Source organism: Patagioenas fasciata, chromosome 3 (assembly GCF_037038585.1).
Source record: "Patagioenas fasciata isolate bPatFas1 chromosome 3, bPatFas1.hap1, whole genome shotgun sequence".
Taxonomy (NCBI): Eukaryota; Metazoa; Chordata; class Aves; order Columbiformes; family Columbidae; genus Patagioenas; species Patagioenas fasciata.
Window position 1 is genome coordinate 22520354 of NC_092522.1, and position 24814 is coordinate 22545167.

At 40.9% G+C, this 24814-nt stretch overlaps 1 protein-coding gene across 6 annotated transcripts in view; it reads left to right on the plus strand.

Annotated features, from left to right (window-relative positions):
* The window catches only part of LCLAT1 (lysocardiolipin acyltransferase 1), a 128609-nt gene that overhangs the window by 39721 nt on the left and 64074 nt on the right, over positions 1-24814 (plus strand). For 3 of the 6 annotated variants that reach the window (XM_065833972.2, XM_065833973.2, XM_065833981.2), the window contains 3 exons: positions 2500-2668; positions 6989-7187; positions 19697-19843. In XM_065833972.2, coding sequence (XP_065690044.1) covers positions 2500-2668; positions 6989-7187; positions 19697-19843 — 515 coding nt within the window. The remainder of the gene's footprint in view (positions 1-2499; positions 2669-6988; positions 7188-19696; positions 19844-24814) is intronic. The other 3 variants (XM_065833975.2, XM_065833977.2, XM_071805935.1) reach the window with 1 other exon arrangement.

The following is a 24814-nucleotide window of genomic DNA, read 5'->3' on the forward strand; positions in this document are numbered from 1 at the left end:
TTTTGATTCCGAGGTGACAATAAAACCCTGGCAGATGTATTGTTAACCTCCTTCTCCCCCGCTTCCCGCTTTTGCCCCTCCCTCTTCCCCTTCCCACTCAGGACAGGCGATTGGGAGGGAGAGAAGGACAGAGAGAAGAGAGTTGGAAAAATTAAAAATGTTTTGCTAATGCTACTAATAAGAATAGAGAAAATAATACAAAATATACAAAACCAATCTTGTAAGTCTCAGCAACTGCAGAGCTGGCACCCAGAGTCCTGGATTGGACTCTGCAGCCAACCGGAGCTGGATTCAGTCTGTCACTAGGCCTCAGTTCACAGGGACGACCCACAAGGTCCCCTCCTAATGTCGGCCATAAGCAAAAGGGAAAAAAAGGGGTGAGATCCTCGTGATCTCCCACTGTAATATAAAATATTCATGTGAATGAGATGTTATACTCATTTGTTCAGTTTCTTGGTCGCCTGTTTTCTCGTTGCCTGTCTCGCGAGAGGTGCATCCGTGCTTATCAATAACCTCACATTTCATTGCTGTGTTTACCAAAACTTGTATCTGGTACTCCAGGAAAATGCAGCTAATATGAAGGCTTTAGCTGACAGGCAAATTCACTGAAAGAGAAACTTGTTTTTAACAAAACCAGGACATACCTTTAGCAGTAGGTCTCAAATCTTGGTGTGTCAGGAGAAGGCCTTCTAGTCCTTCTGCAGTTAATGCTTTTCATTCTGTTGCTGCTGTCCTTCTCTGGGTTTTTTCTTTTGTCTTCTACTGCCTTTATTTCAGACTCTCCCAACAGAGATTTGCAGTAACAAATACAAGAAGGCAGTTGCAACATTGTTTCTTCAGTGCAGTGCTTATTAAGATCCTTTGATATGTCAAATTGATCCTACTTAGTGCATGTGTATGCGGACAGCTGGTTATTTAGTTCCTGCTTTTGGCAGGAAAAAGAGGGTCTGTATTCCAGGATGTAAATAATGTGTATTTGTTTGAATTCAGTTTTCATTGTGTTTAAATCTTTCTGATACAGCTATCAGCAAACATTTGTATTTGGTGTTACTTTGTTTTTGCTATGCTACAAAGTCAGGCTAGATACAGCTTCCTATATGCTCCTTAAATTAGCAAATTTGCATGGCCTCTTCTCTTGGCCTTCCTCCAAATATCTACAGTTTATGAAATTGTCTAAACCTAAAAGTATCCCGGAATAGAGCTACTTTCTTGTTACTTGTCAACATCAAGTCACAGAAGCAAATTCATGTGCCAGCAACACTAGCATTGCCATTTCTTGACTTTTGAATACTTTGCTGTGCAAACATTATTGCTATGGACATTGCTCAAAACATGCTTGAGATAAATCTTGTATGTTACAGTACACAAGGCTTAACGGATTACTTTTCCATTGCTCATTTTAAAATTAAAAACAGCAGCTTCCTGTTTTTCTTGTCCTGAAGTCTTGTCTCTCTGAGCTCTTATAATTTCTAAAATAGCCTGTCAAATAAAGAATTTGGTAAAGTGACTGAAAAGTGACTTCTACCTAACCTTTGATTTTATAAACAGTTGGTTGAGCCTTAAATAGATGAAAACAGTCTATTTTTAGGCCCTAATTTAGAGAATTGATATTTCCACATTTGCTTTGTCATAGCTGGTTGTAGCTGCTAAATTGTGAAAGCTTGTAGCTATTACAGACGCTCGGAGGATTGCTGAGTGTTCTGCCATAATGCATTAAGAAGCTCCATGCACTGTACATTTCAATTTATAATAAGGGAGTCCAGCTGATAGCACAGACAATGAAATATTTCAAGTCTAGACTACTGTCTTAAACACCAAAGGCTATTGGCTTTTTGGTGGAATAAGCTGGAAAATAACCGCAAATTCTTTGAGCCAGGGTGGGTGAGTCATGAGGTTTCAGGCACTACTTGCCTGCCCTGTGTTGTGATGGAAAGGGAAACGGTGTTTGAAAAGGCTGATCGGTCTTGCAAGGTTTGAGTGGTTTCTGAAGGAGGTCGCACATAGACCCTTCTTAGATGAGGAGGATAAGATTCTGCAACACTGAGGTTAGTGAGAATAAACAAAATGGAGAGAGAGAAAAGCAAATTCCTCATCTTCAGAAAATGCTAACATTAGTTCTTTGCCAATGGCAGAAATAATGGCTGAAAAGTTTAAGATAAGAGGTATTCTGTTATATAGCCCTTTGTACCTTTCCATAATAAAAATAGCTTGCTGAAGATTTGAGAGTGGAACTTCATGTTGTAAAAAGTAGAAGAAATTATGATGTGGCTGATACTTTCATGACCCCTTTAACATCCCAATACAAATCATTGTGTTTATAAAGCTGTGCTCTTACTGCTGCTTGTGAGGTAAAATGTTTTGGTTGCATTTACTGTCATCATGTGTTGTTAGCCTTTGAAAAAAGAAGGTGAATATCACCTCAGACTGGACCTACGGACTTGAAAACTTATGTAGTTACTTTCAGTTTATCTCTAACATAATGCCAACTTTCTCTTTCAGAGCCATGGTGTCATGGAAAGGGATATACTTTGTGCTTGCACTGTTCTTGGGAAGTTTTTTTGGAAGCATATTCATGCTTGGTCCTCTTCTACCTTTGATGTTTATCTCACCGGCCTGGTATCGCTGGATCACCAATCGCGTTGTGGCCACTTGGCTCACACTCCCAGTGGTAAGTTGCAGTTTGAGCCAAGTATTGGGAAAATGTTCATAATCCCATGATTTAGTTTGCTCACTAACACTTTCAATTTTATTTTTAAAAGTTTTTTATGCTTTTGTCAAAACGGTTCTTAACATTCTATTTGCGGAGGCTTAGATTTTAGCTCAGTGTTGCAAATTGTGTGCCTGTTTACAGTCCCCCTCTTCTTCGACAGTTTATATGTAAGGTAGTCATTGAATTATGGGATTGTTTGGGTTGGAAGGGACCTTAAAGACCGTCTAGTTCCAACCCCCCTGCCATAGGCAGGGACACAAGGATACCTTCCACTGGACCAGGTTGCTTGAAACCACATCCAATCTGGCCTTGAGCACTCCCAGGACATCTGCAGCTTTTCTTGGCAGTCTTGTTCCAGTGCCTCACCACCCTCATAATGAAGAATTTCTTCCTCATATCTAATCTAAATCTGCCTTCTTTCAGTTTGAAACTGTTACTCCTTGGCCTGTCACTACATGCTCTTGGAAAAAGTCCCTCTCCAGCTTTCTTGTAGGTCCCCTTTAGGTACTGGAAGGCTGCTAGAAGGTCTCCCCAGAGCCTTCTCATCTCCAGACTGAACAGCCCCAGTGTCTCAACCTGTTCTCACAGGAGAAGTGTTTCAGCTCTCCGATCATCTTTATGGCCCTCCTCTGGGCTCGCTCCAACAGGTCCATGTGCTTCTTACATTGGGAACCCAGAGCTGGACACAGAACTGCAGGTGGGAGGAGTAGAGAGGGAGAATCACCTCCTTCAACCTACTGGTCACACTTCTTTTGATATAGCTCAGGATATGTTTGACTTTCTGGGCTGCAGGTGTGTGTTGCCAGGTCATGTTGAATTTCTCGTCCACTAACACTCCCAATTCTTTCTCCTCAGGGCTGTTCTCAATCCGTTCTCCACCCAGCCTGTATTTGTGCTTGGGATTACTTCAGCCCATGTGCACTTGGCCTTGTTGAACCTCATTAGGTTTGCACAGGTGCACCTCTCCAATCTGTCCAGGTCTCCCTGGATGGTATCCCTTCCCTGCAGTGTGTTGACTGCACTGCACAGTTTGATGGCATCAACAGCTTTGCTGCGGATGCACTCGGTCCCTATGTCCCTATTGCCAACAAAGATGTTAAACAGCCGTGTCTTAATTGTACTTTTGAAAAGGCCTTTTCATGCCATCTTCATCGAGTGTCAGTTAGATTCTGATCAGAGAAGAGTAGGTGAACAACTAGTAAGCAGGAGAATTTTTAAATTACAAACTTCCTAAATGAGTCATCTTATAAACTCTTTCGACTGTGCTCCAACTATCTAATTCGGAAAATTATTCACTGTCTGGTACATTGTTGCTGACCTTCATTGTTCCCTTACTTAATCCTCTTAGCATATAGTCCTTGTAGTTGAATTGGAGACAAATCATTTCAGGTGAAACAGAAGAACTTCCTGTAGAAATGAAGTCTTCCTCACTTATGCTGCTTCAACTTTATAGCTGTAGGAGTCTGAAAATCCATAACAAAGCTCTTCCCTGAATTGTTCCTGAGGAAAGGCAGTATGAATCTATCTTTTCATCTGTTCTCTAAAAACGAAGGGACTTTGTTCCTCTAGGCCTTTAAAGATTTGTTTGACTTTTTCTGAAGTAAAGTGCTATATTGGTGTGCAGAAATACATATCTTGTAGCATAAAGGAAGATTTATCTTTATATATCAAACAGTTTCTACTCTCTCTGTTTTGGTCTTGTGTGTTTTAAAGGAGTTTGAGCCGTTTCATCTTCTAAAACTTCTGTCATTTTCATTATTACTAAATGCAAGGACATTAGGAGAGAGGAAATAATTACCGGTAAAGGGAATAGAGGGATTGTTATTTCTTGCCATGATGAAATTTAGCTGAGTACTGATAGCGTCAAAAATTGACCCTTTCTGCCAAATTGTCTCCCAGTTTTTCTAAAATTGCAAACTGCCCCAGATCAAATACTGGCTTTTGTTTGGTTAGCCACCAGGCTTTATAGTTCTGGATTATTACAACTAGTTTGTGATAACTCGTGCAGTCTAGAAGTTTGATTTCAGGCCATACTTGACTTAAACAAAAATAATTTTAGTATTTTTTTGTGAAAATAATTCTGTCTTGTAAGTATAGTGGGGATTTGGGTTCAGGAAAGGGCTCTGAAAAAGATTGTGCACCCAACCTTTTTGAGGCTCAGACCTCATCTGTGTTAGTTTTTTGTCCTTACATTGCGCCATTCTTAGTCAGGAGAAGCAGGTACTTGGATTTGTGTCTCCAAACAATAAAGTAATGTTGGACCAGTTGGGCTCCAACAGGGAAGCTCTAAGCCTGACTTCTGTAGATATAAGAAACTTCCACCTTCCTCACTCCTCTGTCACACATTATTTCTTTTCTAGCAGAGTCAGTAGTGAGTGGGTCTTAACTTTCAGTATAGTTTGTCTTACACTAGCATTAGGGTATGTCAAACAGGACATCTGTTCATTATTGTGTTTAACTAGATGTTAAGTATGTATAAGATTGTTATTACACTATCAAATGTCTGACTCTTGGTTTTCTGAAAAGATAACTTTACCATTTTAAGCTATCTGTCCTCTTTTGCTTTTGCAGTAATCCATAGTTACTCCTGATAGCAAACACATTTGCCAGAATAAGTGAGCTGAGTTATTAAGTCTTGATATTTGGCCTGTATAATGTTTTTCATTCTGAGATCTCAAGCCATTTGCAATTATGAGAATGACATTCCAGTTTTACAGGTGACTTAAACTGAAAAATTTGTGTTCTTTGAGGGTCTGGCACAGAGATGATAGAAATAAGAACAGAACAGAAAGTTGTTTTACTTCCTAAAGCTCTGTTTAAATCCCCAGACTTTGCTATTTTTTGTATTTTTCTGGAGGAAGTATGGGGAAGAGATGATAAGGAGGTAATTTGAAGTGCCTCAATTTTTTTATGTTAAGGCTGATTGTTAGGTTTATTCTTCTAGATGTCCAATCATGTTTTGTGGTTTCTTTTTCTGGGTTAACTGAGTTCAACAGTGTCATAGCCATGGCCCTAACCTCTAGGTAATATCTGTTGTCTTCCTGTCTTTCTGGGGATTTTGTACCTTTCCACTGTGTTTCCACCAGGTATTAAAAGGCTGAAAGACACTATCCTACAGTCATCCGTGTTTTTGAGTTATTTGCCTGGTCCTGGTCTTTTGCTGTAACTAACCAGCACTCATGCCTACACTCTCTTGTATGATTTGGGAACGGTTATGGGTCAGAAACTATTTTCAATAGACAATTTGAATGTGGCCACCTCATTTTGGAGGTTCAGAGACTTCAGTGGTGTGAACATGACCAGAGCATTCCTTTGGGCTCTGATGTTATGTGCAACTAATCTACAGTTACATGTTTATTGTCCAGCTGCCCAGGTTATGAAACCAGACCCTCTTAAACATGCCGTGTAGCTCTCACCTGTTTTTTTTTTTCTCTTTTGATAAACCAGGAACTTGTGGTTTATAACTTGACCCTTCAGAGCCACATGGTTGGTAAAACAAGAAACGTGTTTTCTATGTGAACTTCTAACATCAATGGATTTTCAGGCAAAATGAGGAAAGGTGTTTTCCCAGCCTCTTGTTTGTGTCCTTCCAAGTCTGAGGCTTATTCTGTGTTTTGGGATGGAACTTCTGAGATGACCATGTACCAGCGTTTGGTGGTTGATGCTTTTTGCTAACTATGGGCTGGAGGTCCAGGCTTCAAGCTAGCACCGTAGAGTTGCACAGGCCTAGGTCTGTATCACTGTGCTGTATCCAAGCTTGTTTGGAGTGCCTCTCAACTGCTTCTTTTGCCATTATTTTCTAGCCATTTTTGCAGGTGTATGTCGAGCACATAAATGTTGATTACTGGGACCCAAACAGAAAGCAAGGCAGCTTCTAATGCCTTCCCAGCCCTGACAGTATTGAGCAATAGATTATTTATGCAACCAGCCAGTCATTAGATTTTACCTACCAAATTTTAATCCATGCTGCTTCCCTTACTCTTATTCCTACATTGATAGTATTCTGGGAAAAACAGGGGAAAAGTAAATTTAATGTTAGACATCATAAAAGAGTACTTTTTAGGAAGTTCTATTCAGTTGTTGTTTCCTTTTCCATTAAACAGCTGACTGTTAGTGTGGAAAAGTTGTCTGCTTTATTAGAAAACAGCTAGAAGTTTGTTTAGCAGAGATAATGTGAATGAATGAGTGAAGTGATATAATCCAAATTAATTTTTACTGCTAATAGGATGATGCTTTTCGTCTGGGAGTAAAGCCATAATATTGAGATATTATTTCTAGGCCTTGCTGGAGATGGTGTTTGGTGCCAAGGTGGTTGTCACTGGTGATGGATTTGTTCCTGGAGAAAGAAGTGTCATTATCATGAACCACCGCACACGAATGGACTGGATGTTCCTGTGGAACTGCCTGCTGCGATACAGCTACCTCAGACTTGAAAAAATCTGTCTCAAATCCAGTCTCAAAAGCATTCCGGGATTTGGTAGGTCACTGAACCCTTTAATTTGAAAGGAAAATATGTTTAAATTTTGCCCAGTTTAAATTTTGCCCACTGTACATACCCTATGAAATGACAAAGGCTTGAATTCTATTTCTGTATCTAAAAAAAATAAAATGTAAAATACGTGGCATATTGAGTGACTGAACCATAAATCTCCTGGAGGATGCCTGGACTACATGCTTAAGTATTGGTTTTTAAAAATACTACACGTGCTGCTGTTGCTTATAGGTAAAAATATTTCTGATTTACATACGGAAAGCATTTTTCAAAATTATGGAAAAAGATTTTATGAATCTTTTCAAAGTCTCTTGCAACGCTTTGGTTTTGGTGTTTTGCCCCACATTGCAAATGCTCTCATCAGGCTTCTTTCTTCATTATCCAGTTTATACTATTGAGAAGATTAAAAAAATAAAAAGGAAAGAAAAGAAAAAGCCCCGTAGGCAATTGCAAAGTTGATGGTTCATTTTAATAACTGTAGTTTCAACTGTAGTTTTATATTGAACTTGTTTACGCAAATATGCTTTACAGGATATGAAATAATTGGTATGTATAGTGATATAGGCTGGAAAGGGATGTGAGTTGCACATATTCAGTGAAATTGTTTCGGATAGGCCAAAAATTGCCGCACAAATGGTTTCTGAATAAATGAGCAGACTTATCTGATATAAAAGCATCTCTTTGCATTTTATTTATCTCTTAGATTTATTTGCTGTTTTATACAAAACTAGTTTGGGCAGGATATGCGTCAACTTTATGATGTCGAAAGAGTAACCTTATTTATGGCTCCCTTTTGTCAGGCCATTTATCTGAACAGATAATTTTGGCAGAATTCCATACAGAGAAACTATCATATTGTTGCACTGTTATTGCATTTCCTTGCTGGGCCTTCAGTCCTCTTAAGTAAGAGCTGCACCTAGGTAACATACTTTTTTCCCTAACAGTCAAATATTAAGGTCAATTTTACTTGACAAAAGGCATCTCTCTTAATGTTACAGGAAGTGAGAAAATACGTATTTAGATAAATGTTTTATCGTCATAGTACAGCAGAGATGTTTTGAAATGTTTGAATCAACTGCAAATGCAACTTTTTAAAGCAATGATGGAAGATGGAATCAGGAGTATAGTCTGGAAGGTTCATATGTTTATCTCTTCAAAAGTAGCATGTATATCTATCTATATTTTAGCAAAACATTTGTATGTATGCTTGTTAATGCCTTTGATAAAATTGGAAGGTCAGCTTCAGGAGCTTGGATGCTGTCATGCTTAGCAAAATTTAGTTCCTGAAAGGGTGTCAGGAATTGCTTAGGGTTTCCCCTCAAATTCTCAGTTCTTTGTGAAAACTGAGCACATCTAATAGATTTGATGAGCAGGCTCAAGCAGGTGGAGCTGTGGCAGATCGATGTAGCAGATGACGATGCCATCTCGGTTCATAGTCTGACACAGTAGCTGAATCTACTAATTAAATTCTGGGCTCATACTCCACTTTGGGGGCTGTGATGGTGGAGGTGACACAGGCAGAAGTTTACTCCTGGTGTTTGTGTTACAGGATGACAATTCCTGGCAGTAGATTGGGGGCCTGGATCTGTAGTGCTATTAACAACTATTTATATGTCAGATCCCTAAACACCCTCCGCTGTGTATGGGCTTTGAGTACATTGATTGCAATGTTGTGATTTTTAGCTTATTTTTTAGTAGACTGTTATTAGTCACAGGAGAGGAATCCAGCTAAAGTATGTCCTTCACTTGAGCCATAGATTGATAGTCTAAAATCATAAATGTTCAGCTTCTATTCTACCATAGTATATCTGAAAAGAGGCCTTAGACATACGCATGCCTGTGTTCAGTTGGTTTGTGTTTTGAGTGGCAGACTCTTGCAACAATAAAGTATTCTGTATAGCCGCATAATTAGGGGAGAATTGGAAAGTGAAACCTTGGGTTAAATTAAGATTGGCGGAAGAGATCTAATCATGAATCTACATGAAGTTTGCTGGTGCTGTGATAAAGCAGAAGATGGTGCCCAAAGTGGACAACCTTCAGTCTCATCAGTAAGAGCAGAATTTTTCCTACGTATGTCTAATGCCCCCCCACTGTGTTATGTGATAGACTTTTCATAAGTGTCAGTTTTTGTTGTTGTTAAATTGTGTCTGGTGATTTCAGGTAAAAGTGTTCTTTGTTTTATAAGCTTGTAAAGGCAAGAAGATAACTTGGAAATCAACTGGACAGTTTCAGTGGACTGCAGCTATAGTTGATACTTTAGATCTTGATCATTTAAATTATATCTGTGGAAACTGAAACAGCTACTTTCATCACGCCTTTCAGTTTCGTCTTTTCACAGAATGACATGAATTAGTTGTACATAGTCAAAAGTATGGGGTTATGGAAGAGCTGATATATTGTCTAAATGTAACGTTTAATAAATCATTATGTAATGGTAATTTTGCCTTGAGCTGGAGAAATAGTTGAATGAATATACAGTATTGCTTTCAGCACATTTTTTCTGATCTTTCAAATGATTTTTTTACAAGCATTTAATTTAAAATTATGTGTAAGATAAGGATTATAATAGAACCCTTTAATTTCCATGTCACTGAAAACCATGTGAGTATTAAGCATTGCACCTTTGTTAGAAGTATTACCCCAGTTTGGGTGTAAAAATAGGCCCATGAGAGATTATACCAATCCCAGTGGTATAAATGGGTGAAGGGCAAAGCTTGGAATGGAAATAACTCCCGAGACCTTGTTGCCCACTTTGTAGATTAAAAGTATAAAGCTATCAGGTTTAATAAGTCTGTATTACAAGTAGGCAGTTATTTTTTAGTTCATTATAATTAAAATCAGAGGAGTCAGTATTTCAAGGCAAAACATTGAGTCACTTACCTAGTTCTTAAGTTATTAATTCTTTGCATTCCAATGTATGAAAAAGCTATGAATCAGTTAAAGGTGAGCCTTAAAAAACAGCCCAAAGAAAAACAGACAGTCCCTTCTTCCTGGAACCATAGCTTTGGCTTGATAAATTGTCTGCAGTGAAGTTTTCAAAACAAGAGGTATTACATTTCAGTAATCTCAATTTCAGAAACATTCTTGCAGCGTTTCAGTACAACTTGCCAAAGTCGGCGTCTCGCGGGAGCGCTGCTCTGCCCTGAGCTGTTGCTGCAGTTTCTCATCTGACATCATCAGAAACTACTGACACGTTCTGCAGTGTCAGTGTTCAAGGAGAATTTCTAATGGCATTGACAGTTTCCTGCGTAGTCTGACAAGACAGGGCTTCTCTACAGTACTTGTAATAGATACGTACATTTTATATTCTCACCTCTTCTCGATTAATAAGGAACAGCATCGGAAGTGATACAGGTTACAATGCAGTTGTGTTCAGCACACACCGTGGGAGGGATGCAAGCTGTTTGAGTAGGTACCAAGGAACATACACAGTGATGTCAGATGACCAGATAATCACTAGAAGTTAGTTGCATACTTTTTATTTTATTTTTTATCTTAATAGTTTCATTCGTAAAACCTTTGTTGTGATATGAAGCAGTAAGGCTTCACTGGAAATAGAGATGTATTTTACTGATGGACAGTTCGTGTGTGTTTTGTTTTAAACAGGATTTTAATTATTGGTGGGCTTGCAGTATTATTTGTATTTTAGTGCCTTGACATCTACATGGAAAATAAATTGACATTTGGGTTTAATTTGAGGACTGTCAGATAAATTGATGGAAAAATGAGAGGGCGTAACCAAAGGAGTTAGTGCCAGCACATGGGTGCTACTTGAGATAATGTTCACCTTGGTTTTGCTTCATGCAGACAGAAAAGACAAATAACACAGTAGTTCAGTGTACAAATGTAAAGCATGTAGGTGCTACAGGCACCATTGGTGGACATATTTTGAAGGCTTAACATTTTTAAGAAGGCTCACTGGGACTTCTAAAGCAGGGAATTACAGCTGGGGTGGACTGGGACAGGAACAGGTTAGGAAAGGACAAGGGGATAAAGGAAAAAGGAGAATAAGCAAACCTGGAATAGTTAGGAGCAGAGATAACCAGGTAACTGTCCAGACTTTCACCTCTGTGTTCAAGTTATTTTGTAGCTAACATTGCTCTTGAAGAGATTGCAAGATGTAGGAGCTTTAGTTGTTGTTCTTCACTCGTCCGCTCACTCGCGTGTTGTGGCTCTCAAAGGCTCAAGTTAGATTTGGCCCTTGTTGTGTTAAGTGCCAGGGGAAAATAAAAAAACAACTTGTGCTCTATTTCAGCACTGGGCTGAGCCCCACCAATCTTTTAGTGCACGTCAGTTGATCCATTATAGCTGCCCATGTATACGCGCTTCGCCTGAAGCAAATGCAAAGTGATTTGAGTCATCTTAGTTTTCAACGAAGCAGGGCAAACCAACTCACATTATCTTGCCTTTGCCACGGGCTAAGAGCGCGCACACAGACAGCTATGATGGATCAGCTACCGTGAAGTAAAATATTGGTGTCACTAAGCCTAGAAAATTTTAGCACTTAACTCAATTGGAGTAGAGTTAAAGCAGCGCTGGGGGAATCTGTACACATTTATATTGGCATGGAAGCGTTTCTGCTGCCACAGCTGCTTCTGTAGGTAGGGATATAAATACTTCGGCATAAAGCGTCTTTGTTCAGGCTATAGCTGGATTTGCATTAAAATTCTTATCAATAGAGCATATTGGCTTAAAAATTTGAAAGTGTAACCTACTGAACTTTCTAGTATAGCTCATGTCTCAAGTGTCTTTGTTATGTTAAAATACGCTGAAATGAGTTTTGAAGAGCTGTGACATTTTTGTCTTCCAGCAATTCAATTATGAGCTGCCAGACTTAATTACCTTAGAGTTGTTATCCTACGTGATTTTTAAAGTAGAAGCTGAAAAGTATGCTCTCTAATGGAAAGCACAATTGTTATTCTAATGGTTGTTCATGGTGAAGACAGATACACAAGACTATCTTGAAGAAGTTGTAAGTTTGAGGGAAGGATTATACTTGAAAGCAAAAATGCAGCTTAATTTGCCTATATCTCTACATAGTGTTTCATGGCGTTTTTTGATTGGTTGGTTGGGTTTTTGTTGTTGTTGTGTGTTTTTTTGTTTGATTGGTTTGGTTTTTTGTTTTTAGTGCAGAAGAAAATATTTAGGTGGCTGTTTCCCAGCTGGTTCTTGTCTTTGTTAGACAGTCCAGGAAAGAAATAACAGGAATATTTTCAGATGAATACCACAGAAGTTCTCCCAACTCTTTTTGGGGGAAGAAAATATTAGCTTGTGTTCCATTTAAACTTTCCTTATCCTTTCTGTATAATAAGGACTCCAGCCTCTCTGTGTCCCCTTTGCCTCTCCAAAATGCACATCAAAAGAGTGTGAGAGTACAGGGCAAGAAACCCCCACCTGCATGGGAGCACAGTGCAGAGATGCAGCCAGTAACATTAATTAGGTCCTGTTCTGATGCTATGTTAATCGGCTGGTATCCAGTCCTTTTTCTGCTCTTTCCTTTCACCGTGCTCCCATAAGGAGATGTAGCAGCTGAAGAGGATGCAGGCCAACCAGAAAGGTATCGAGTTATAACATCTCCCACCATTTCTGACTTTTAGTAAAGACACCGCATCCACAGGAGACGCTGGCACTTACCCTGCCCTTTTCAGCTGCGTTTCGTTAGGTCTTTTTACTTCTCCGTGGTCTAACTGTCTTTGGAGATTCTGGAATGAATTGGGACTTTCCTCCAGATATGTATTGAGCAAGACTCATATTTTTTAATGCTTGGCTTTTCATGCACTGTTTCACTGTATTGATGTATTTTTAAAATGCATTAGAAAAAGCAACTTTCCAGCCATCCTAGACGTTTAAACCTTTGCTTTAGTTTGCTCTAGTTTTGAGGAATATTATCTTATTCTGGTTTTACACACTTTATCAAATAAAATTTGAGCTGTTATTTTAAGGTAATTCTTGTAACTGAATAAGTTTCATGTTCTTTAATGGCATTTTAGGACAAAAATTTTGTGTAAGTGACACTAATACAATGGAAGAGTTAATAATCTAACTGTCCATATTCTATGAAAATGGCATCATTTAGGAAATAGACTGAGTAATTAAGTACAAAATGTCCAAATAGCATATTTCTGGTCCATGATTAAGGGATTGGATATTGAAAGAGTGGTTTCCAAGAGCAGAATGTAGCTCTGATAGGATATATCCTGCTACTACTGTCATGACTTCTCCCTACATACTTTCACTTTTTTAATGTGTGTATTGTCTGAGAGACCAGTTCTTTAATGGAATATCCTTTCTAAAGGTTTCACGGTTAAATTTTCACAGCTAAGACATCAGCCACTGTATCTGGTTGGCCTTTTGGCAACATTGTTATTGCCCTGACAAGTAAATCTAGTACTGCAAACATTGTTTGAAGAAGCTTCTAATTGTATCATAAATAAATAATAAGCTAAAACCAAGGTTTCTACTGGCATATACTGTATTCTCCCACCAGAGCATTAAGCAGGGCAAAGAAAATGTAGAAAGTGTTAATATTTGAATGTAACTTAAATAGAAAATTTATAATATTTCGGCATTGAAACAAATGGATGAGAACTATGGGGAAATCAGAGGTAAAACTGATCAGAGCAAACTGATGGGCATATTTTTCCTTTTTTTTAGTTACCGTAAAATTCCATTTCTAACATTGCTGTTTGTCCACTGAAGATGTTTTAGTAAGAAAAAATATTTAGGTTTCACATACATTGGAACAGAATATATGCTGTCCAAATAAAAAGTGGACTATATAGTATATACATGGATGAAACATATATATAGTCTAACAGAAACCAAACATGACCATTAAAAAAAAAAAAAAAACAGATGTTAAATAATGTTAGGATATGGCAAGGCAATAGCAAAAGCTAAGCAGTGTTAAATAGACACCTTACAAATAGATTGAAACAAATTAATAAACAAACTGAAACAGATGTTTCACTATAAAATGACGAGTGTTACTGTGAATCTATATTTGTGAATTTTATCTCTTAGCTACTTTTGTAATTTGCTCAAAGAATTCACTGAATCAGATGGTAGTTGTTCAATTAATTATACTCCTATTAACTACATTATTGAAAATAAGCATAATTTAAAAAAAAAAAACACAACAAAAACCAAAAACTTGCTGGGAGTAGATATTGTGCATCACAAGATTATTTTAACAAACCTTTTTTTTTCTTTATTTTCCTAGTTTGTGTACTCAAGCCATTACATTAAAAAAGTCTCTTTATTCCTTTTGGATTCTTAGACATAAAAATATCTTTAAAGAACAGTAAAATGGCTGATTATGATTAAATTTGCAGAAATCTGTTCAGCAGTCTATACTGATGAAAACTTAAGGGTCTGTTCATAGTAACTTTAAACCCAGGCTTCCTGTGTGATTTTCTGTGTACTAACCTCTTCTTAATATCTACTTATCATTAAGGATTGCGTGGTTGTTGCTTTGTAGATATTTTATGCAGCAAAACACTTGGAATAATGAACTGTTAATGAACCAAATTATTTGTATACAGTAGGATCATGCACTTCTGAGTGATTTCCCTCACTGTTGCCTCAAAAGCCCCGATCAGGGCCATATCCCTGCTGAATACAGGCACACTAAATAATGCTTTCATTTTAGACCAAGGGAACTTTTGATATGAAAAACCAGTGAATAATGTAGTGGAAGAGAAGAAGGAAGATGAATTAATATAATATGGAAGTCCCACAGTTAGGCCTTCTACTTTCATATTTGTTTCTATAGTTTAAAATAATTTATTGAATTTGTATTATGAGCTGTTCAGTTGCGTTACTGTAGGAAATACATAGATACCATTTTCTTGATATATGTATGTTTGCTTTCAATATCAGCCATGGTATTCCTCCTACAGAGACATGATGATTTTGGGGATATCTAATTTCTGAGATGCTACTGGAAATGCACATAAAATTGTGATACAACACCAAACAAAGACCTTTTTTTTCACAACTCGCCTCTTTCTGTCTTTTGTTCATTGCCACCTCCATCCCTAGTATCTACTTACTCCCAAATTACCTTTGCAATGGGAACACGTTTAAGAAATTCCAGCTTGAAGTGTTGTTTTCTTTTAAAGATTTTAGGGTGGGGAAAATAGAACTGCAGGGTCCTAGGATTTAAAAATCTTTATACTTGCAACTAGCATTTTTAATACAATGCTGTGAATTCTCAACCTGCATAAGCTATAATTTGCTTTATCCCCAAGGAAGTAAGGAAATTCTTATGTAAAGCACATTTCTGTAGCTCAATAGCAAGCTTTGCTTTTTGTGTGAGTGTATTTTTTTTTCTGTGTAGAATTATGCCCTGATAAAGCCTTATTGAAGTGTGGAATACGTATCACTAGCGTGTATGTGTTACTTTGAAGCTGCCTTTTTTTTATTTTTTCAGCTCCAAAAAGTTGATTTAAAGGTCAGTGTGACTAGCTACACTATCTACTAGGTTTTCACACCACTGTTTTGCAATTTTGAACAAGAGCTGTGCAGCGTGATGCTTTTTGTGTGCTTTTGCAGGCCATGTTAGTTTTCAGAAATGATGTCTTTTACAAGAAGACTGTTTTAGCAAATAAGTTGAATACCATTGCTATGATTTCTTGAGCTTCGCTGTTTCTCTGCTGTGTTTTTACAACTGATGATTTCTCAAGAATCTGCAAATCAAAAGGTAATCATTTTCCCTCAGTCCAGCAAATGCTGCCTCTGCTAGGAAAGTTCTTGTTGCCTGGGAGCTTTCAGATGACCAAAAACATTGTACAAATGAGCAAAATATAATTACTTTCTCAAACAATATGTTGACCTAAACTTAACAATAATTAACTGAACAGCGTGTCTCACTGCAGGTTGCTCACGAGATGGTATTAAAACTTACTCATGAATTTTACTGATTAGCAAAACCTTTCGTTTTGCCCATTGCTTTACTGAATTCCTCTTGTTTCTCTGTGCATTCCCATTTGGATCCTACGTTGTGTCTTGGCCTTTTTATGCGGTGTTTTTCCAGCAACACAATGCAGACACCCTGTGGAATGGAAATCAAAGCGAGAGCTGCTTCCTCACCTGTGCTGCATTTCTTCTCCTGCTTGAATCTGGTGGGACAGTGAGACATGCAAACAGCAGGTGTTCCTCCCCACCAGCGCATTGACCAGGGTTTTGATTCAAGGCAGTAATTCATATCTTTGTTGCCTTTTCACTGGAGGCCATAAAACTGACCAAATGTGGAAGATTCTTCCACTTTCCTAGATGGTGAAATAGTTTGGTGCAGTGTGCTGTGCAGGGGTAAGCAGGGAGGAAAACTTGGGCCCTTGGCTATCGGTCATCTGACTGTTAGGCAATCTGTTCTTAGATAAAACAGTCCTGACTGTTTTATCTAATTAGATGTTCACTTAAAGATAGAAATATTCTTCCAGAGCACTGGATGTTATCTATTAGAGAGGCTAGAAAATCAAACCTGTTGTTTATTTAAAAACTGGATGCCTCCCAACTCCCCTCTCTTTATTCCTCTTCTCTGACACTCTACTGTCATTACATTACTGCCTCTGTTTAATTTTTCATAGCCTGTATATAACACCACCACTTAGGAATGGGAAACCACTGCATTATGTCCTCTGCTTTAAGGCAGTTTAGTCAGGCAAAATACGAGTCACCCAAGCAGCAGCAGCTTTCTGAGTACCTAAAGGTGTTTGTAATTTGATGTTCACAGTGCTGTTAAAGAATAATTGAAGTATAATTTAAAGCCCTGTGCTGCATGAAGAAAGGTAGGGGAGAGAGGGTGGGATCTGGCAGTGAGGTTTTTTTTCCATACTTTGTCCCTGTTATGGACCAAGATCACTCTTCCTATGGAGCTGCTGACCTGGGAAAGTATCACCAGACTTCCCAAGTGAGCATTTATTTTGCTTCTCGTTTCCCTTCTTTCTGCCTATGAACTCTGCTGCAGTGAGAACACAAGGACTGAATAATTTAGGCCTGATGTGTGATTACTACACAATAAAATGGTTTAGCACAGTACAGATTTTGCATAAACTGATTTAAACGTAGTGTCTAGTGTACATCAAACATACAAAAGAACTGGACTGAAAGGTAAGAATGTTTGGAAAACACCAAAACCATGGCACAACTTTTCTAGGCTCTCTGTATTTTTACTCTGTCCCATGGAGCATCTACATCCTCAGAGTTGTACGTGATATGGTACAAGGCATCTCTGCTTCTGCTTAGAGGGCTTTTTTTCTTTGCTGTGCCCATTTTTAGGAGCTGGATTTCAGATGAGGTATCATAGAATATCTCACTTTGGAAGGCAACCATAGGAATCATCAAGTCCCAACTCCCTACTCCTTGCAGAACTACCTAAAACTAAACTATATGACTAAGAGTGTCATTCAGACGCTGCTTGAACTCTGAGAGGTTTAGGGCTGTGACCACTGCCCTGGGGAGCCTGTTCCAGTGACTGACCACCGTCTTAGTGAAGAACCTTTTCCTAATGTCCAGTCTGAACTTCCCCTGATACAGCTTCATTCCATTTCCATGTATCTTCTAGAGAAACTGAATGCTTTGGCACCATTTGGTATTTGCCAATATTTAGTATGAAAAGACATCCTCTTAATATAAAACAATTACAAGTGTGAAAATGAAGCCTCAACTAGCTCAATTTAAAATAATGGTTTTGCACCATTGTAGTGAAATGTATTGTAGCAGTATGAAATTATTCAATGCCAGAACAACACATGGTTAAATTAAGTTACTTAAAAATTGACCTTTGTATTTTTTCCTGCAAATGGTTCACTTAAATTTGGATAGCCTCTATTAATAAAGGCTTATTGATACTTCTTGACTAAGCAGATGTGGGAATGTCATTAGTGCACAGAAGCACATAGAATGTTGTGGTCAGATTTTAGTTTTGTTTACAGAGGGTTTTTAACAAGTACAGTGTTCAAATTTGAATAGATTTGCTGAGACTGCATTCTGGCCATGTTTTTACTTCTTGATTCCTAAAAGCATTTCCAGTATTCTGTTATCTGGTTATCATTCATTATCTGAGACTCAATAGGTTCTTATTGCAGAAGGTATTTTATGCATTTTCCCTACGTGTAGGTGATTTAAAAATAACAAGTATCTCCACCACAATGCAGGTTACAAATCTTTAATGCCAAAATAGACATTCCCGTCCAATGGAGAAGAGATTATACAGCTTGGCTAATAGATTATCGAGGCTGACTGACTTATGATGTTGATTTAAAAATTGGTGACTTGAATAAGTGATTTTCTAGCATACATCCCTTCTAAGATACTGCCACGGACAGAATAGAATCCCCATAAAGAGGAGCTCAAAGTGCAAGAATAACATGCTGTAAGTCATCAGCAAAGGAAAAACAGACTTTGAGAACTGTGGTGAGCAAAGAGGAGAATGGAAAGCTGTGATGTTTTTTCTCTTTGATGTGGAGTGTCTATCTGCAGGTTTTCTGATGAGGCACAAGCGAGCCAAGCACAGTGGTAAGCCAATGTCGTGCTTTTCTGAGCCCTGTTTAAGAAGGGAGCATCAGGGGCTGGAGCCCTGTTTTGTTTTGGTTTTTTTTTTGTCCTGCTGTCTGAACTAGTGGACAGAACTTGTAATATTATGTGATAGATGGTAGACTAAACTGTGCCCAAAAAAGCCAAGAATGTTTATTGAAGATAATGGCGTGTGACCCCTGAGAAGCTCAGCAGCAGTTTCATTTCTTTAAGCTGCATTACATTGTCAATTTGATATCAGGCTGTAAGTCTTCACAGTTGTCTTGTATATTAATAGAAACAAATGGATATACATCAAATTTTTATGTAATTAACTATAAGGAACAAAGCTTTGTTTTCTTCCATTAGTGATTAAAATTATAAGAAGGTGTATGTAATGAAGCCGTTCAACCCTTAGCCCAGCACTTCTGAGTCCATCTCTAAACCATGTCCCTAAGTGCCACATCTACATGTCTTTTCAATACCCCCAGGGATGGTAACTCCACCACTTCCCTGGGCAGCCTGTTCCAATGCCTGACAACCCTTGCTGTGAAGAAATGTTTCCTAATATCCAATCTAAACCCCCCCTGGTGCAACTTGAGGCCACTTCCTCTTGTCCTGTCTTTTGCTACTTGGGAGAAGAGGCCAACACCCTCCATGCTACAACCTCCTTTCATGACAGCACTGACCCTGTTCTTGTTCTCTGGAAAGCTTTTCTTACTCTGGTACCTTGAGTTTTGCAAAACCCTAGCCATTCAAAATTTATTTAGTTTTATTTATTTAGATTGTGCATTCTTTTGCTTCCTATCCAAAACTCCTTTTACAAGGTAACTAAGTGCTCTTAATCAGAGGTGAGAACAGTTGGACAGCAAATAAAATGTTGTGTCTAACACAATTTATAAAATACATGGGAATAACAGACGCTGTGAAAATAACAGAGTGAAACGTTACTAAAGGTGTATCTTTTTAAACTCTAGGCTGGGCGATGCAGGTTGCTGCCTTTGTTTTCATTCAGAGAAAGTGGGAAGATGACAAGAGTCACTTTGAAAAAATGCTGGATTATTTCTGTGACATTCACGAACCACTACAACTCCTCATCTTTCCGGAAGGAACTGATCTCACAGGTAGGCTGCATTTGTCATCATCTTGTGGAATGTTCGAAGTGGAAATTCTTTGTTACTTATGGGAATAGTTAAAAAAAGTCAAAGGCAGGAGCAAGATTGAGTTCTCATGGACAGCAGAAATGATTATGTGTGCTGATTGATTTGAGGGGCACAAATGTAGTTCCACTGGGAGGCTTTGCTACTCTTCCTGAAATAACTGTTACATTTCAATGTATGCGATGATTGAAATGGCTTTATATTAGCCAGTGCTGTATGTACATTGCATAGCTGAAGTAGGTTTCAAGACCTGGAATAGATTACTTGCATGTTCCCTTTTTACATATTCCTTGGGCAAACAGTGCAATATCACTTCACACATATGGAAGAGTGAGGGACAAGGAGAACTAATGGTTCTATTAGATTTCTTGGCTAATGTTTTAAGAGGAGAAAATGGAGATACTTGTTCTTAGCTCATGTAAGCAGCCTCTGTAAGAAAAATATCTCCCTAAAACAAATGTTAACATAATCATGAGTAAATTCAATGCATTAGATCCTATACTATTAATTCTTAATAAAATATCTACCTTAATACAGGTATCTTAGGGCATCAGTAACAAGCTGCTAACCAGTGTTGAAGACAATTCAAATGCCAACAAAAGAAAACATTGTATAAATGATCTGTGGTGGTTTATGCCTGAAGAATGATTTGATAAGCATTATCTTTAAATAGAAAAATCAATTAGAATTAAACTTCGACCTTTTAGCTTATTTAAAAGATTTTTGCTTTACTTTTTTGCTGCAGATATTCTCAAATAATATTTTATTGCAATGCTAGATCACTAAGTACTAGACACAGTATAAAAATAGCATACACTGCTACTTTTTTTCTATATTCCCAATATCTTAAAAAATATGTATAATAATTAGGTACTATCACACTGTAGGGAATTATCGTCACTTGATCAGCCTAGCTAGAAGAGGATAAATTCATCTTGGACAGCTTCACGTGATATCTCTTGTTGATTTAGAATCATAGAATAATTCTGGTTGGAAGAGACGCTCAAGATCATCGAGTCCAACCATAACCTAACACTGAAACTAAACCATTTCCCTGAGAACCTAATTTTTTAAACACCTCCAGAGATGGTGACTCCACCACTGCCCTGGGCAGCCTGTTCCAGTACCTGACAACTCTTTCCAGGAAGAATTTTTTACTAATATGCAGTCTGAGCCTCCCTTGGTACAACTTGAGGCCACTTCCTCTCATCCTATCACTTGTTACATGGGAGAAGAGCTCAACCCCCTCCATGCTACAACCTCCTTTCAGGCAGTTGCAGACAGCGATAAGGTCTCCCCTCAGCCTCCTTTTCTCCAGGTCGAACAGCCCCAGTTCCCTCAGCCGCTCCTCATCACACTTGTGCTCCAGACCCCTCGCCAGCTTTGTTGCCCTTCTCTGAACTCTCTCCAGCACCTCAATGTCTTTCCTGTAGTGAGGGGCCCAAAACTGAACACAGCATTCAAGTTGTGGCCTCAGCAGTGCTGAGAACAGGGGTACAATCGCTGCCCTAGTCCTGCTGGCCACACTCTTCCTGATACAAGCCAGGATACTCTTGGCCATTTTGGCCACCTGGGTGCACTGCTGGCTCATGTTCAGCTGCTGTAAATCAACACCCCCAGATCTCTCTCTGCCAGGCAGCTTTCTGGCCACTCTTCCCTGAGCCTATAGCGCTGCCTGGGGTTGTTGTGACCCAAGTGCAGGACCCGGACTTGGCTTTGTTGAACCTCATACAACTGGCCTCAGCCCAGGGATACAGATGGTCCAGTTCTCTGTATGGACTTGCTACCCTACAGCAGATCAACACTCCCACCCAGCCTGGTGTCATCTGGCAAGTTTCTGAGGGTGCACTCAATCCCCTCGTCCGGATCAGTGATAAAGAGATTAAACAGAACTAGCCTCAATACTGAGCCCTGGGGAACACCACTCGTGACCGGCCACCAGCTGGATTTGGCTCTGTTCACCACAACTCTTTGGGCCCGGCCATCCAGCCAGTTCCTGATCCATCGGAGAGTGCAGCCACCCAGGTCATGAGCTGCCAGCTTCTCCAGGAGAACGCTGTGGGATAGGGTGTCAAAGTCTAAGTACACACCATCCACAGGCTTTCCCTGGTCTACGAGGTGGGTCACCTTGTCGTAGAAGGAGATCAGGTTGGTCAAGCAAGACCTGCCTTTCATAAACCCGTGTTGGCTGGGCCTGACAGCTTGTTTGCCTTGTATGTGCCGTGTGATGGCACTCAGGAGGATCTGCTCCGTGACCTTGCCTGGCACAGGGGTCAGACTGACTGGCCCGTAATTCCCCGGATCCTCCTTCCAGCCCTTCTTGTAGATGGGCATCACACAGGGATTGCTGAGAGATAATGGAAAGTGGCGTGGTGATCACCTTCATCAGCTCCCTCAGCACCCTTGGATGTATCCCATCTGACACCATAGACTTGTGGGTGTTAAGTGGCGTATCAGGTGGCTAACCATTTCCCCTTGGATGATTGGAGCTTCGTTCTGCTCCCCATCCCTTTCTTCCAGCTCAGGGGGCTGGGTACCTGAAGCACAACTCTTCTGACTGTTAAAGACTGAGGCAAAGAAGGCATTTAGTACCTCAGCCTTTCCCTCATCTTCTGTCACTATGTTTCCCCCCACATGCATCAGGGGATGGAAATTCTCCTTAGCCCTCCTTTTGTTGCTGATCTATTTCTAGAAACATTTTGTGTTGCCTTTCGGAGCGGTGGCCAGGCTCAGCTCTGGTTGGGCTTCGACCCTTCTGATTTTCTCCCTGCATAACTTTGCAGCATTCTTGTATTCCTCGTGAGCGGCCTGCCTCTCCTTCCAGAGGTTATAAATTCTCCTTTTATTCCCGACTTCCAGCCGCAGCTCTCTATTCGGCCAGGCGGGTCTTTTTCCTCGCAAGCTCGCCTTTCGGCACATGGGGACAGCCTGCTCCTGCGCCTCAAGGATGACGTTCTTGAGGAGGGACCATCCTTCCTGGAATCCTATGTCCTTCGGGTCTGCCTCTCAAGGGACTCTGCCACACAGGCTTCTGAACGGGTCAAAGTCCAAAGCCCTTCAGAAGTCCAAAGTAGCAGTTCTGCTGACCACTCTTTTAACTTCTCCAAGAGTACAAAACTCAATCATTTCATGACCACTATGCAACCTCCAACAGACACGTTGCCCATGGGTCCTTCTCTATGTACTTTGATAGCATCAATGCAGGGCTTGGCCACATCAGAGCTCAATTGTTGCTGGTGGCAGCTTTGCTGTTGGGGACATGACTCTCCAGCAGCCCATGAACCCCACTGGTGCCCAATGCCCCGACCTCTGCAAGTGGGACCCGATCTGTGCACAGGGACCCCCTGCCCCCCAGGTGGCCGTGCCAGCACCCCCAGCGGCCTCCAGTCCCGGGAACCCAGAGCAAGCGGCAACCACAACCCAGCAAATACAAGAAAAAGACAGAGAGCTCAGGTCTGAGAAAACATAAATGTATATATTTACAGAAAAAAAACCCAACTAAATATAACAAACCAAAAAACTCCCTCCAGTAAGGCCCACCCCATCCCACCCCATCCCACCCCATCCCACCCCATCCCACCCCATCCCTCCCCATCCCTCCCCATCCCTCCCCATCCCTCCCCATCTCCCACCCCATCCCTCCCCATCTCCCACCCCATCCCTCCCCATCCCACATCCCATCCTACCTCCCACCCCACCCCCCCCATCCAGCATCCCCAACAGTGCAGCTATCCGTCCACTTCCATCTGTTCGTCCTCCTGTATATCAATGTCCATGTCTTCGTCCATCTCTATATCAATGTCCATCTCTTCATCCGTCTCTATATCAACCTCCATATCTTCTGTCTCATCCACCACTTCAATCTCCATTGGCTCTTCCATCTGCACTCTGATCTTCATCCAAACAGCCAACACTGCAGCCCGCGACACAAGGTGGTGTATCGTAAGGGAAAAGCCAAGCAGAAAAGTGCATTGGTCCTGCCCTGGGCAGCCCAGCAGGCCCGTGGGTGGGGGTCTCGGCACCCCTGCCCTCTCTTGCCGTCCGGGAAGAGCCGTGGGGTGATGGGGCCCCTGGGCATGTCCCCCAGCAGGAGTGGCCTGGAGGCTTGGCAGCTCCTGGGCCACCAGCACCCTTAGGACAGCGCCTGCAGATGGAAGACCCAGCGCTCCCATGTGCCTCAGCAACAGCGGGAGTGGAGCGTTCTTGTGGATCTCCTGGAGCAGAGAGGCCAGGGGTAGGCAGCCATGTCTTTGCCCTGTGGGGGGGTCCCGGGCACAGACCCCAGCCCCCCAACCCGCCTCAGTGCCTAGAATCCCCTGACCCTACACAGGTGGCTTTTAGGCTACGCGCTGCTCTGCAGGCAGGGCTGGGCTGCCCTGGCTCCAGCCTGGAAAGGGGCAGAGGAGGTACCAGCTCAGGCAGCAGCAGCTGCTCCTGGCGAGCATCCCTCCAGCACGAGCCCAGGGCACCACAGGCTCTGCTGGGCGTGTGTCCGCCCAGGCAGGAATGCTTGATTTCAGCAGGGGACCAGCAGCCCAGAAGGGCTTCTTCCAGCCCTTGGCCTTGCAGGGCTGGGTGGAGAGGGTGAGCCAAGCTCCCGGCCCCCTGAGCGCCCCAGAGCGGGGTCCCCACCCCATGCCATCCCCGCGATGCCTGCTCCATCCTGCCCGGGCAATGCGCCTGCGCACCGCCATGGAGCGGGGCTGTACCTCCAACAGCACAAGTGTTCTGTTCCTCCGGATCTTTCTGATTTACAAGCGGCACAGCAATGGCGAGGTGGGGCTGAGATGGTGGGATGGGGTGCAGAGGGTTGGGTTGAGTGAGCAAGGTACGAGGAGCAGGAGAGAAGGGTGGAGTAGGAGCAGGGCAAAGCAGAAGGTGGCAGGACGGGAAGAGAAGACGGGCTCAGGTGCGATGTGAGGAAGAGGGGGCTGT